General features: G+C 41.9%; 1 protein-coding gene across 2 annotated transcripts in view; it reads left to right on the forward strand.

Annotated features, from left to right (window-relative positions):
• SLC28A3 (solute carrier family 28 member 3) overlaps positions 1-14,037 on the forward strand; it is a 98,093-nt gene that overhangs the window by 40,929 nt on the left and 43,127 nt on the right. For both annotated transcript variants that reach the window (XR_016441262.1, XM_090038646.1), the window contains exons 6-8: positions 965-1,047; positions 8,216-8,307; positions 11,484-11,673. Coding sequence is in view for 1 of the 2 variants with exons in the window: in XM_090038646.1 (XP_089894772.1) it covers positions 965-1,047; positions 8,216-8,307; positions 11,484-11,673 (365 nt within the window). In the remaining variant the exon portion in view is untranslated. The remainder of the gene's footprint in view (positions 1-964; positions 1,048-8,215; positions 8,308-11,483; positions 11,674-14,037) is intronic.

Consider the following 14,037-nt stretch of genomic DNA (forward strand, 5'->3'; position numbering starts at 1 on the left):
GGTGCTATGAGCAAATGGAGGATGTAGTCTCTCTCTCTGTGGGTTTGATCAGTATAAAAATTATGAGACATGTGAGTATGCTCAGTAAGATTGAATCCTCAGGCAGTACAGCAGCTAAAATCTTAGAAGTCTCTACTGAGCATATGTGAAGTGCAAATTGTCAAAGGTTTTGGGTAGATTACTAGAGAGTTGGCACAAGGTGCATTCCTGACATAAAAGCCATTTTCCTGCCAAATTTCAAGTCCCTGGTCCAAAACAGAAAGACTTGAGCTTTTCAAAGAAACACTCACCAGAATTTTTTAGCAAGAACAAAACAACGTATTTTTCTTTCCGTAAGCTTGTCCTAAGGCTGGACTGCTTGGCTGAAATTTCAAATAAAAACCAGTGTTGGGCATGCACCAAATGGAAAGTCTCAGCTTAATTACTTAAAGTTTGGCGAAGTTATGAACCAAATAAAGATGAGGTTTTATAGTGAGAAGTGTCAGGCAGTCTTAACAATAAGCAGTGCTATCTGCCATGCCTATAATATTCACTTTTAATCATCTATGCAAGATGATTTTGCATTTGACTTTTTTCAATTTCTAATGACGCTAAGGGGGACAGACTAAAACTTTTTCTTTACCTCCTGTTTTTCTTAATGTGGCGGGCTTTGGGAAGGTTCATAATTCAAAATGCTTATCCCTTGACAGCTACTCAATATAACTACTGGGTTTGCCTGATGCTAATAACAGCACTAATACCAGACAGCAGAGCAGGAATTGTATATGCAAAGTGAAAGACTTGAACAGGGTACACAGAATGAGATGTTGCTCTTGAGAGTTCCCATCGAGACCACATGCTGGTTTTGATTCAGCTACCCATTAAACGCAATTTCTGCCCTGTGCAACCATCTGTCTTTAAGAAGATTTTCTCTTTGGAACATGACTCCAAATACATTCTCTGTTTTTATGCATCTGTTTTCCAGGAGGACGCATACATCGATATTGAGAGTGATCAGCATAGAAACAAGCGTGACTCAATCGAAGATGAGAAGCCACGCTTAAAAGGGTAATTTCTTTTGGATGAGCAGGTTTTCCACCCACGTCACTACCACTCTGAGCAAAAAGTTGCCAGTGTTTCAGCTTACTGCTCAACAGCCCAAAATTCTGCTGCCATTTCACTAAGTTAAACAGTTCCACAGATCTCCTAGTAATTTGTGTATTGCAAAAATATGTTGCATTTAAAATTATTATACCTTGCAGCTGACATGTACAATCAGGGAACTGTGCTTGTGAATGTGATGGGGAAATGTTGCAAATTAGAGAAACCTTTTCTTGTTATTATTACTCTAACTAGATTTTCAGTTGCCTATTTGATCTCACAGTATCTCTATTATAAAGAAGTACTTACGAAAGACTTCTATAAATAGTTGTTGCCCTGCACCTGGAATATTCATTTATGCTACTACAAAATGAGAGAAAAGTGGGTGTAAAACACAACCATTCTGATTTATAAGATGCCCCTGAAATCTCATATAGTCACAGGTGCATCTGACCTTTCTGATAAGGGCACAGGACATTTGACCTTTTTTAATGCTGAAACTTCAGCTGAGATAGGATACTGAATTCTGAATTAACATGTTCCTGGTGAGGTGAGAGAAGTCTTTATATAAGTCTTCTGTGCTTTGCTGTACTCTTTCCACTGATTTTTGTGCTGATCTACTGTGTAGCACAGGGAAAGGTGCCTTTTCACCGTTCCGTTTTGAAATACTGCCTTCCTGTTCCACAGTTCAGTAGGTTGAAGCACTTCAGCTGTCAAATAGCCAGATATAAACAATTGGGGTGCAGACAGAAATTACAATTTTTGCCCAATCTGGCCATAGAAAGCAATCTCTAGGCATGACCAAACAGAAGTGCATGGCTGCAGATAGCTTAAAAAATGGCCAGTTGGGTGAAAATCTGAGGGTTGCATGAGGGTTCAGGTAAAGATGTTTCAAAAAAGAGCATCTTCTGTAACTTGTGTCTGCCCTGCCTGCCAGGCTCCAAGCTGTTTTAAGAATGGGAGGGAGGAAAGGGAGCAGAGGGAGTTCAATCTGGGGGTTTTTCAGCCCCAGCTGGAGGGTGGGGCAGGTATATTAGAGCTGCCCCCCCCCCCGGAGGTGGAGGGACTCCAATTCACCCATCCCACCCTCCAGCACTGCCTGGGGAGAACCCCTACAACAGCGGTTCCCAAACTGTGAGTCACGACCCCAAATGGGGTCACAACATCAGTGGATGGGGTCATGGCACAGTGCTCTCTGCTGTGCCAGGTCCCTCCCACTGGGCTGCAGAGACCTGGGGAAAGTTAGCCAGGTGGGGAACCCCAAACCCACAGCAGGCAGCCCTTATCCTCCATCCCCACCATGGTCTCTGCTCTGGCTGTGCCACCCTTGGGGGAAGGGACAGGGCAGAGAGGTAGGCTCTGTGCTCCAGCCTCAGCAGCTGCTGCTTCCTGCAGGAGGCAGCCGGGACTCAGGCACTGCTGAGGTGGGGGGCAGGGGGCTGCAGGCCATGCTCCTGGGGCACCTGGGGAGTGAGGGGCTGCGGATTGGGAGTGAGGGGCACCATCAAGGGCAGGTGAGTTGGGCACCTGGGGAGTGGGGTGCTGCAAGTTGGGAGTGAGAGGCCATGATGAGGAAATGGAGTCATAAATGGGGCCATGCTGAGGAAAAGTTGGGGAAGCACTGCCCTAGAATGAGTTCCCCCTGCTCCCTTTCTGTCTCTCCTTCTGAAAATAGCATCAGCTGGCAGCCAGCAGCTAGATTTCTCTCCCCCCTGGAACCAACAGTGACCTTGTGTTTGGTTTGGGGGATCGTTGTAACTCAGGACGCTTCCTGCAAAGCGTTTTCAGTTACAGTGGGGAGCTGCACTTCTGTCTGCACCCTATAGTTTCAAACTGGGCTACTCTAACTAACCACGTACATGTAAAAATACCCAGTTTACATGCACAAGTGAGGAATTTGGTTTCATAAAGTGTGTGTAAACACACACACACACACACAATAAAAAAGAATTTCCCACACTTAACTTAGATAAACTGCTCCGTAATTCAGTCAGGATCCCTGCAGTGCTAGAAGTCATAATATTAAAAGATTTCTCTTCAGCTGCTAGTCTTAGTATTTATGCCACGCAGCATGTAAAATAATCAACTCAAAGACCTACTCTCATGTTTCAGTCCCAGGAGCCATTCGTACCTAGTCTCTTCTCTGCTCTTTGAAGATATGTTATTTTTATAATAGTATTGCTCATTTTTATGAAACAATTTCCCGTTTTACACTTTCAGGGCCATCTTATAAACATGAAGTTGAGACTACTGTAACTCTAAGTGCAGATCAGAAGTTTGAATGTCACAATAACCATTTGCAGTTACAAGTGTTCCACTTATATGCATTATGGTAAATTGCACGTGCAAACATTGTGTACCACGGTACATTTATTTTGATAGACTTTTTTTATAACTGAGCCCTTCAAGTTTGAACTTTAAAAAGAAATCTGTTACAGGCAGGTCTGCATGTAGGGATGAGGTAAGGCAAAAATGAAGCCCATATGATAGGAAGTTATTAATTCTGGGTTATTTATAACACCACTAAGGATTCAGAAATAACTAAGGCTTATTCCACAATGTTTCATTCTTCTCCAGGTCCTTTTGTTCTTCCATCAGCATTTCACTATCACTACTCAGTGCAACTTAAGCTTCTTTTTAAACAGTAATTTGAGGAGCACTTTGTTCCACTTGAACTACTCCGAAGCTCGCTTTTGATGTAGCTGTGCAGAGGGTTGAAATAGACTGTCAGACACTGGCATATACTGGGAGCAGGAGTGTGTCTGCAGGGTTTTTATTTATGGACTAGCTCTTGAAGGCTGACCCAAGGTTTTAGCTGTTTTCCCCATTTCCTCATCATCAAAAAAATCGTTCAGATGTATCCTTATTTTTTCAAATAATATAATTTGATTTGCCAATATCCTAATGCTCCTAAATCACAAAGCTTACAACAGCAGCTCAATCCACTATTTACACTCAGACATTTATGAATGCTTTTGAATTGCTAAATTCAAGTTAAAGTAATAATTTGTGCAGCTAGGAATATAGCTACCTTAGGGCTGTACTCTAAATGTGCCTAGTTAAACTGATGAGTTCTTATTCAACACATATCCCCTGACCCAACTAATATGTGAAGCGCATACATAAGTTTAAGATAAAGCTTGCAAGGTTAACATTCAGAAGGTGGTATATGCTTATATTTACTGATAAACTGAACTGATTTGATAAGGAATCATTGAGAGTTAATGAATAAGAATCTCATATGCCAGAGGTTTTCAGCCTTTTTTAATAAGTGTACCCCTGGCAGCCAGATGCAGAGCAGGGAGGGGTAGGGGGAGATGGTGCGCAGATGGACAGGAAGCTGTGGGGGGGTGGCGCATGGCTGGATGCAGAGCAGCAGCAGCGAGAGGTAGTGGATGGCAGTGACAGCGTGAGCTTCTCTGCCTCCTCTCCCCCCCGCATCCAGCCAGCCAGGCAGTGCCTGGCCAGCCTGCAGAGGGGCACCGCTGCCCTTACCTCCCCCCATATCCCACCCCCCCAGCCCTACTCCTAGAAGGCAGTGGCGCAGGGTGGTGGGTGGCAGGGCTCTGTCCCCATCCACCTGTATGTACCCCCTAGGGCCTTCCCAACTACCTCCAGGAGTATGCATACCCCTGGTTGGCAACCCCTGTTATATACTGTTCTTGAAAAGTCACCCTTTCAGAGTGGAATTACCCTTTTACTATTTAGTTGTTTTAGGGTGTTCTCATGCTTTGGTGATGGGCACCTGTAAAACAAACAGCACAATGACCAAAGGATGCTTTAACAAAATAAAGAGTGGGGAAAAGCCACTGGATTCAGGGCTGGATTAAACCTTTAGTGGGCCCTAAGCAAATAAATTCATGGGCCCCTACTTTTTTTCACTCAATAATTACAATACATAAAATAAGCACAACTGGGCCCCTTCTTCACTTATGCATTCACCTGGCCCTGATTGGATTTCACTGTTAAGTTCTCAAAGAGTTAAAATCAAAAGTAGGATTGATTTCCAGAATTATAGGAAATACCTTAAATATACCTAGTAATATAACAGGATCGTAGCTTGTATTCCACTACATAAATGAACTGAGAAACACTACTGAATCCTTTATGGTCATACTTTGCCTTAACTGTTCATTGCTAAGTTGTAAAATAGATTTGTCCATTACCAGATCACTATAAAAGTACATTACTGTAGGCAAGCTAGACATTTGTACTCCATTCACCAACAATTAAAAATTGATAAAGTTATTATAGCTTATTTATGTACCTTCCTTTCCTTTTTCCTTTCCTTCCTTTTTCTTCTATCTAATCTCTTTCAGGAGGTTGCATATGTAATTTAACATCCTAGCAAGTAAAAATGAGCTGTAATTTAAAAGCAACAAGAATTCCAGGAACAAAAACTGACATATCAGAAGCAAACAAGGTTTATCAAAGAGTTGTAACTGTTTGACTCATTGAGCAAACTTCTTCTGTTTGAGTGTTAATTTTAAATTAAGTAAATATTTCTCACATTTAGGGGTATGTGCCATTTCCTGTTCCTTTAACTACGGTTTACTACAGCATAAGAAGGTTATTCAGGCAGAATTTTACTGCATAACTGACTCCAGCTGCATCTTTTTACCAGATGAGAGTACAGTTGGGATAATTATCATCTACAGGGACTTTCCACACTTGCACAAAGCTTGGCTCATTGTCTAAAATCTGGGTTGATTTCCTTCCCTTTGTTTGTTATGTCTCTTAAACTTCAGTACATGACTATAAAATCCTAGGGCACTCACCACTGAGTTAAACAGAGATCTAATACAGATCATTTAACACCTAGGGAGAGTAAATTTACAGTATTAGTATATGATGGATAACTTTAGCTTCTACTTCATCAATATTTTAATAAATGTAAAGCACAGGAGTGGATGCATAGGGAGCGCAGTGGCACAGTCACACACCCCTTTCAGACCATACTATGAGAACAGTAGCCAGGGGCTCTTTTTTTGTTTATTCGTTTTAAAGTCCTCAGATCAAATACAAATTCCCCACCTCCCTTCCCCTCTGTGCTCAGCAGCACGTCCCTTCCTATCTCCTCTCCCCGCAACCTTTACCACTGTTGCTACAGTGCCCACTATCTCCATTGGGAAGGCATGGAATGAGAGACAAAGGAGACATGCCACTGAGCACAAAGGGAAAGGGGGGAGGTAGAGGGATTCTTACTTTTAAAAAGTCCCTGGCTTCTGCAGAGTGATCTGCCTGTCTTGGTGCAGGTGGTGAAAGCTGAGAGCAGGCAGTGCAGCCACCCCTGCAATGCTCGTCACTGCTCCCACCCCTCTCTTAACAAAATCCTGTATTTGCCCGTGATATAGCACATGCAGAATTTCCAAAAGACCACATTTCCAAAATATTTCAGAGGGTTTTTTGTATGCCCAGGTCTTTGCACAGCTATGAACTCTACTCCTGACTGCACTGGCAATTACTACAGATGTGCACACACTAGCAGCTCCTGGTATTTTGTGTTGGTATACTAGTATACTAATATTTTGTTAAGAGCCTAACTTGTTTATAATAAATTCTATTGTTGGTTTTCCATGTGCAGTAGTAATTCTGAATACAGTGCACTTTGTGTGTCTGAATCTGCACGTTCCGCTTTCAAAGCATTCATCTTTTAAATGTCTGCCAAATCTATTTTCATTCTGCATGTCAAATCATCAACATTAATGAAGCTGACAATGTATAATCCCATATGATATTTTTTATTAGACTAACTGAGTAGTTGGAAAAAAGTTCTTTGCAAGCCTTCGGGCACAAGCACCCTTCTTCAGGCATTGGGAGTCTCGGCTGTTCTCAGATCTCCAAAGAATGAAAGAAGCTAAAACTGTGACAGGAGGTCAGTGAGAATGTAAATAGGTGGAAATTTGGAAAACATGTTACTTAAATTGCCAATTGCTCAAATCAGCAGCGAGACTTTATAAAGGGGGATAAGGCAAGATGCCACGTTTATTGATCACGAGTTAGACATCCAGGTTCGGACACACCATTCATACAAACATACACAAATCATCATAAACATCATTACACACAGGCACACACATACACAAAACAACCATTCCATTCACACATACACCCGATATAGCTACCATCATAGTTGCTCAATATCAGCCCAGGGTGGCCAACCTGGGCTTACTGAGTAGATGATGATGATTGGAGATAGCAGATTTGAAGATAACAGCAGGAACGGGGTGAACAGATGCATCTGTGCTCCGATGAAACAATAGTAGAGAAAGAGACTCACCCTATTTGGCATTTTCAAAGTGTTCTTTTATAGGGATTGGCATCCTTTGTTTCAGTGCTTTGGGGTTTTTCCATACCCAGCTTTGGTTTTTGTGGTTGTTCTTCTTTTGTCTTCAGCTTATCTTAGCCTTGGAGTGTTCTTGTTGCCCGCATGGCAGTATTTCTATTTCTGTAATCTCCTTTGTGCCCTTGAGCTTCAAAGGGATTCTTCAGCCATTTGTTAGTTAGTTACTGGCTTGTAATTTACACATCTGGCACCTTGTTGCTTACATAAACAGTTAAATCTTCTTCTCCTGTCTCTATACCATTCTCTCACCATTCACCCTTTTACACACACTCATACATAAAGGCTATGCAAAGTTCAATCACTTATGTCAAGCAGAAGGATACAAAATGGATTTTTCAAATTGCTTACCGGACAAGACTAACGTGGTTACATTTCACTACTATTACACTCTCTATGTTAACATCAGCTACACTAGTTCAGTTCATGCTACAAACAAAGAGGAGGAAATTAGGAAAACAATTTCCTAATTTCCACCTATTTACATTCTAACTGACCTCCTGTCACACTTTTAGCTTCTTTCATTCCTTAGAAATCTCAGAATAGCAAAGACTCCCTATGCCTGAAGAAGGAAGTTGTACCCGAAAGCTTGCAAATAACTTTTTCCCAACTACTCATTTGGTCTAATAAAAGTTATCGCATGTACTCAAAGAACTTTGCCTGCCTATGTCCTTAAACCAACACGGCTACAACCGAAAACCCTAATCCTATATGAATTATTCTTATTTTTGCCCTGTACTTTTTGCTTTGGAATTTATTTCTTTGTACTATTTGCTTTTTCTGTTCTTCTAGGTGTTTAGAACATAAATATGATGAAGTCTGTGGTTTTTGCAAGAAACATAAAACCACAATTCGATATGTGATCTATGGAATTTTAATAACAGGTAAAATATATTTTAACCTTGGGAATAACTGAAGCATTTCTCTGTTTTGCTTTAGACTTCAGGCTGTGCATACTTTGTATTCCATGTCTAATTTAAGTAATAAAGTGAAGTAGACTTAAATTAACATAACTCACTAAAAAACTTAAAAAAAGGATTTTTTTAGAATGTATTTTGGAGGAAAGGTATTAGATGTTAAAAGGGAATTCTAGTCCTGAAGTAAGGGTCCAGACCAAAATCTTCTCCATAGTTATCAGACAAGTGCAGCACAAGCAACAATAGTGCAAACTTCCTTACCATGCTTATACTGAAATACTTTGGCTTAGACCTGGACAGGCCACACTGGGAATAAAAGGAATAGTTTAACCTCCACATCCATTCAGTGACACGTAACACTGACTGAGGTCTATGAAAAGATTTCTTTTAAAAACTTGCCTGAGAGTTAAAATTTTTACTAAAAAATAAGATACGGTAGCTTTCTGTATCTAGAATGGGACTTAAGCCAGTTATCTAGAAATGAAAACACCTTGACCTGTTAAAATCTGTCTGAGCCATTGAGATCTGACTGCAGAATATTTAATTCACAAAATATTCAGTGATGCCACAGAATCTCATTATTCCATGCTGTATGGAGACCTCATTCAACACTCTTCTTTGTCCCTTTCCTGGTTTTTTAGTAAATTGGTTTATTCCACTTTTGTCCTTATCCGAGTTTCCTTTGGATAACCTCCTACCTTAATGAGAACACAGACTCGGGGATTTGTTACACTGCAGCTGGCAGTGTGCTATAGAGATATCTGTGCTTACTGTAGTGAGCTAGCTTGGAAATGGGAAGCAATGTACCTGGTGATACAGAGCTACATGCAAATAATTTACCCTGATTCTCAGCGATGTATATGTACCCTGAGTCAGGAAAGGGAGAGGCTTCTAAGAACATGTTGGCATTTAATATATTAATCCCAAATGTCACAACTTGCCTTACAAAAGAAAGGGAGAAACTACCATTTATTTTTATAGGTTTGCAAAAGTGTGTAATTATTGAGTAATGAGTGTTCTATTGGCTCTCACAAATTATCAAAGAAATTGCCATGTGCCAAATCATTTTACTTAGCTGTAGTTGGAAGGGTCTGTCCTGAAGCTCATTGAAGAGGATGTATATTCCCACCAATTCTGTGGGTTTTGAATAAAGCCCTTGGATCATAGCCTGATTTATAGAAACAGTTCCCTCTATACTTTTGCTTAATTCTGCTAAAGCAAACCACCCCCTTTCCTCCATGTTGGGGAGACAGAATAAGCCCCATTGTTCTTAAATCACTCTTTCACAAACAAAAAGTTGTTCTATAGACATGTGCATTGTTTCACACCTGGGATTAAAAAAAACCTGCCCGCCTCCCATATACAGTCCATTTTATATAACCAAAAATACATGTCAGGCCCCACATACCATTGGAAAATGCCAATTTTATTTAGATTGTTATAATAAAAACTTTGTTTAATATGGGTAATATTTTCTTCATTTACACCTTAAGGCTAGGGACAGAAATTACACGTGAACTGGTATAAGGGATTGGAAATTGTTTCAAATCTAACACAACAGAAATTCAGTGCACATAGGCCACTTTCAAAATGGCTGAAACCAGTTTAAGATAAACCTGGATGGATGTAGTATCAGACTTAACTGATTTAGGTTAAATCAGTTTATTGAACTTCTATCCCAGCTCCCATCCAGATTCAAGTTAACTCACAGTCCACCAGCATCGCAGGGCTAGCCTTGGCCCAAGCTGTCTGCTCCAGCCAACTAGGAAGGTGTGCTCTAGTGCCCCCCAGCTTCTGGCCTGGACCACTGCAGGCATGTGGCTGCATTTCCAGAATCAAAAGGGAATGTCTGTTCACTTGCTTATCGATTCAGTTTATGCAGCTTAAACTAACCTGCAAAGACTGAATGGATTCAGCCTCAGGCTTTTTGACTGTCTACACTTAGCCTAACTGGGCACATTTACACATGCCATTAATATGCATAATAAATTATAAATATTAAATAATAATAAACAAATAAATAAATAAATTATTGCTTCCAGGAAGCTCCTGGGCACACCGTTTATACATGTACCTGGGCCACAACATATTGAGTCAGGTCAGTGCAGCCAGCCCTGGCTGGCAGAGGACCCAGTAAGTCAGCCAGCCAGCCCAGGATTGCTCCAACCAGGGTCAGTGTGCTTCAGAGAGGCTGGCTGGGTCATGAGGGTGATTCACTGCAAGGCTAGCTAGCGGGCAGCCCCTGCACTGAAACACCCTTGTGCCCGGGCCAGCTGGGTCAGCATCTACACATGCATTGCTGTGAATGAAAAAACTCTACAGCAGGGTAGTACTTGTATTTATTAGTTCCGTGCACCCTAATAGGGGCACATGTGTACATGCTGAGATGTTTATTGCAGATCAAATTAGCTCCACAGTAAACGTCTTGTGTAAACACACTCAGTCTGTTGTTAGAATCTTCTCCACTGGTTCCCATATTCACCACTCCCTCAGCCCTTCCCCATTTCCATTAGCTAGGCCTCATATCTCCTCCTAGGCCTCATATATTACTAGTACAGTAGCTTTTCATCTACCATTAATGCCTATTTGAACAAATCCTAATTAGCTCTCTTGACCTGTTACTTGCTTGTCAGCATTCAAAAATCCCTAACTTTAAACAGAGGGCATTATTCAAATACCTTACCCATTTGAATCATATCACTTCACATTTATAGCAGCAAATTCATAACCTGTTTGCATGGATGCTATATTATCAAGATGCTACCTGTACAAATATATGTGTATGTCATGAGGACTACAGAATGACCTGTATCTCTTTCTCTTCCTCACCTCCCAGTTGTGGACTTTGGTATCAAAGAACATATTATAAATAGCAGCACTATCTGTGCTAGCAACAATATTTCCCCACCCAGGCCAGGATTCACAAAATCATTCCTTTTCAGGAGGAGAACTTAAGTATGTTCAATTATTAATACATCCCAGAGTGTCAATGAACTTAAGCGAATATTCAGGTACAATCATGAAACAGCTTTCATTTCCTATTTTTTAAATAAAACTCGTACTTAAACCAAGTAGCCATCTGAGGTTGTGGCTGTTTCTATAGAACAGACTTAACTAAAATCTAAATGCTTTTTCTTTGACAGCATATTTGGCAGTGGTCATTTCAGCCTGCATCTTGAACTTTCACAGAGCCCTGCCGCTCTTTGTACTTACAATTGTAGCCATCTTTTTCATCTGCTGGGATTACTTAATGGCTAAATATGAAGATAAAATATCTGTGTTCTTTGCCCCTTGTAGACAGTTTCTGAAAAGATGGTGGTTCTGCCTGAAATGGTAAATACAACTACCTTATTTCTTAATTAGCTTTTATAAGGTTAATGTTTTCACTGGTACTGTATTTGTAAACCATTTTATTCTTTTCACTGGGAATGAAGGCAAATATGGTTTGATAAACACCTTGAATTACTCCTTCTCAGATGTTAGATTATTGCTATTCAAGCTATTACACAGTACATAGAAAGTTATATAAAAATGAATAAATTGTTGGAGGCTGATGTGTTAACTTTCTCTAGTATTTACATAGCTCCATAACAGTAGAATCTAAACATAAAGAGAGTCTTTACACATACTCCAGGGATGAAGGAGAGGGCACTTCAATTAGAGCAGCTCTGAGAGCCACTCTAATTGAATCACCCACAGCATCACGTTCATTTAGGCGTCACGTGCATTCATTCATCACGTGCATTCAACATCCTGCACTTTGAAATGGTGGTTGGGGTGCTTTAACTAAAGCTCATTTTAGGGGGCTGGGGGACTGACTTCTGAGGAGAGGCTGAGGGACCTGGGTTTATATAATCTAAAAAAGATAAGACTGAGAGGGAATTGAATAGCCTTTGAATACCTGAAGACTGGTTCCAAAGAAGATGGAGTTAAACTGTTCTCAGCAGTGGCAGATGACAGAACAAGGAGCAAGTCTCAAGTTGCAGCAAGGGAGGCTTAAGTTAGATATTAGAGAGAACTTTCTTACTAGGAGGGTTACCCAGAGAGGTGGTGGAATCTCCATCCCTGGACGTTTTTAAGACCTGTCTAGACAAAGACTTGAGTGGGGGAATTTGTTGGGGATGGTCCAGTTTTGAGCGTGGGGTTGGACTAGATGACCTCCTGAGCTAAGTACAGACATTCAAAAAGCCTGAGCCTGAATTGATTCAAATTTTGCATGTTAGTCTAACCTGCACAGATTGAACCAAGAAGCAAGTGAATACCCATTCACTTTTGATTCCAGAAATGCAGCCACATGCCTGCAGTGGCTCAAGCTAAAAGCCAAGGGGGTACTAGAGAGAACCTTCCCTTTAACAGTGGCCAGAAGGCTGGAGGGAAGCTGAGCAGGGGGGTGGGGAGGTTGGCCCGGCAGGGCACACTGAGTATGATTGGGAAGGGATTTTAACTGCCACCGTAGTCTGCACAGTCCTTAGCTGGGGTGTGCCTGCAGGAGGAAGGGGAAAGCAGCCCTTGCTAGGTTTGTCCCTGAGTGGCAGTAGGAATGTTCAGACACCAGCTAGGGCAGTGCCTCAAGCAAAAGTGGGGAGAGAAGCAAATTAAATCCCCCTGCCTCTCCTCTCCCACCAGCACAGGACCCCAGCTGGGGTCTGCTTGGCTTTCCCCCGCCAGCGGCCAGCAGGGAAGAAAGCAAGGCAGACCCTGGCTGGGGTCCCTGTGCCAGTGGGAGAAGGGGGAGGCAAGGCAACTTAACCCCTCTCCCCACCTTTGCCTGAGGCTGCTGCACGGGCCAGCTCTGGCTATGTCCCCTGCCACTGGAGTGGTCAGCCAGGGGGGACAGCTGGGCAGACCCCTGCTGGGGTCCCATGCTGGTGGGAGATGGGGTGCGGGGGTTTAATCCCCCTCCCGCTCCTCCTTCTGTGCCTGCTGTCCCATGCCCCTGCCCCCTCCATTCCAGTGGGGAAAGTCTGGAAGGAGCTGCTCCACTCATGCCAGACAGACTGGGATGCATCCCCAGTTTGGTTTCCACCCTCACCCCTTTGTCAGCCAGCCCTCACTGCTCAGGCTAGAGAGCAGAGGGGCAGGACCAACTCTGCTTTGCTCAAGCTGACAGCACAGCCTTTCCCAGGGCTGTAAAAGCATCCTGGGATGCTGGGGGAATGTGATTTAACTTGAACCAGGAAGGGGTCTGGGACAGAAGTTCCATAAACAGGTTTGACCTAAATCAGTTAAGTCTGATACATTCAACAAGGTTTATCATAAACCAGTTTCAGCCATTTTGAAACTGGTTTATATGCACTGAACATCTGTTCTGTTACAGGTTTAAACCAGTTTCTGATCACTTAAACCAATTTATGTGTAATTTCTGTCCCTAGCCCTGAAGTTCCTTCCAACCCTAATTTCTATGATTCATTTGATAAGCTTTAGTTAAAGCGCCCCTGCCACCATTTTGAAGTACAGGAATCCTGAATACACAGGACCTGGAGGCTGCTGGAGCATACTAATTAGCATGCTCCAGCAGACTCAATTAATCGAGTTACTTGAGTTTAATTACACATAAACTGGAATAAGTGATTGGAAACTGTTCAGATCTATAATACAACATAAGTTCAGTGCACATATACTGCTTTCAAAAAGACCAACACCAGTTTAAGATAAATCTGGATGGATGCAGTATCAGACTTACCTGATTTAGGTTAA

Source organism: Crocodylus siamensis, chromosome 3 (assembly GCF_052110815.1).
Source record: "Crocodylus siamensis isolate JL-2025a chromosome 3, ASM5211081v1, whole genome shotgun sequence".
NCBI lineage: Eukaryota > Metazoa > Chordata > Crocodylia > Crocodylidae > Crocodylus > Crocodylus siamensis.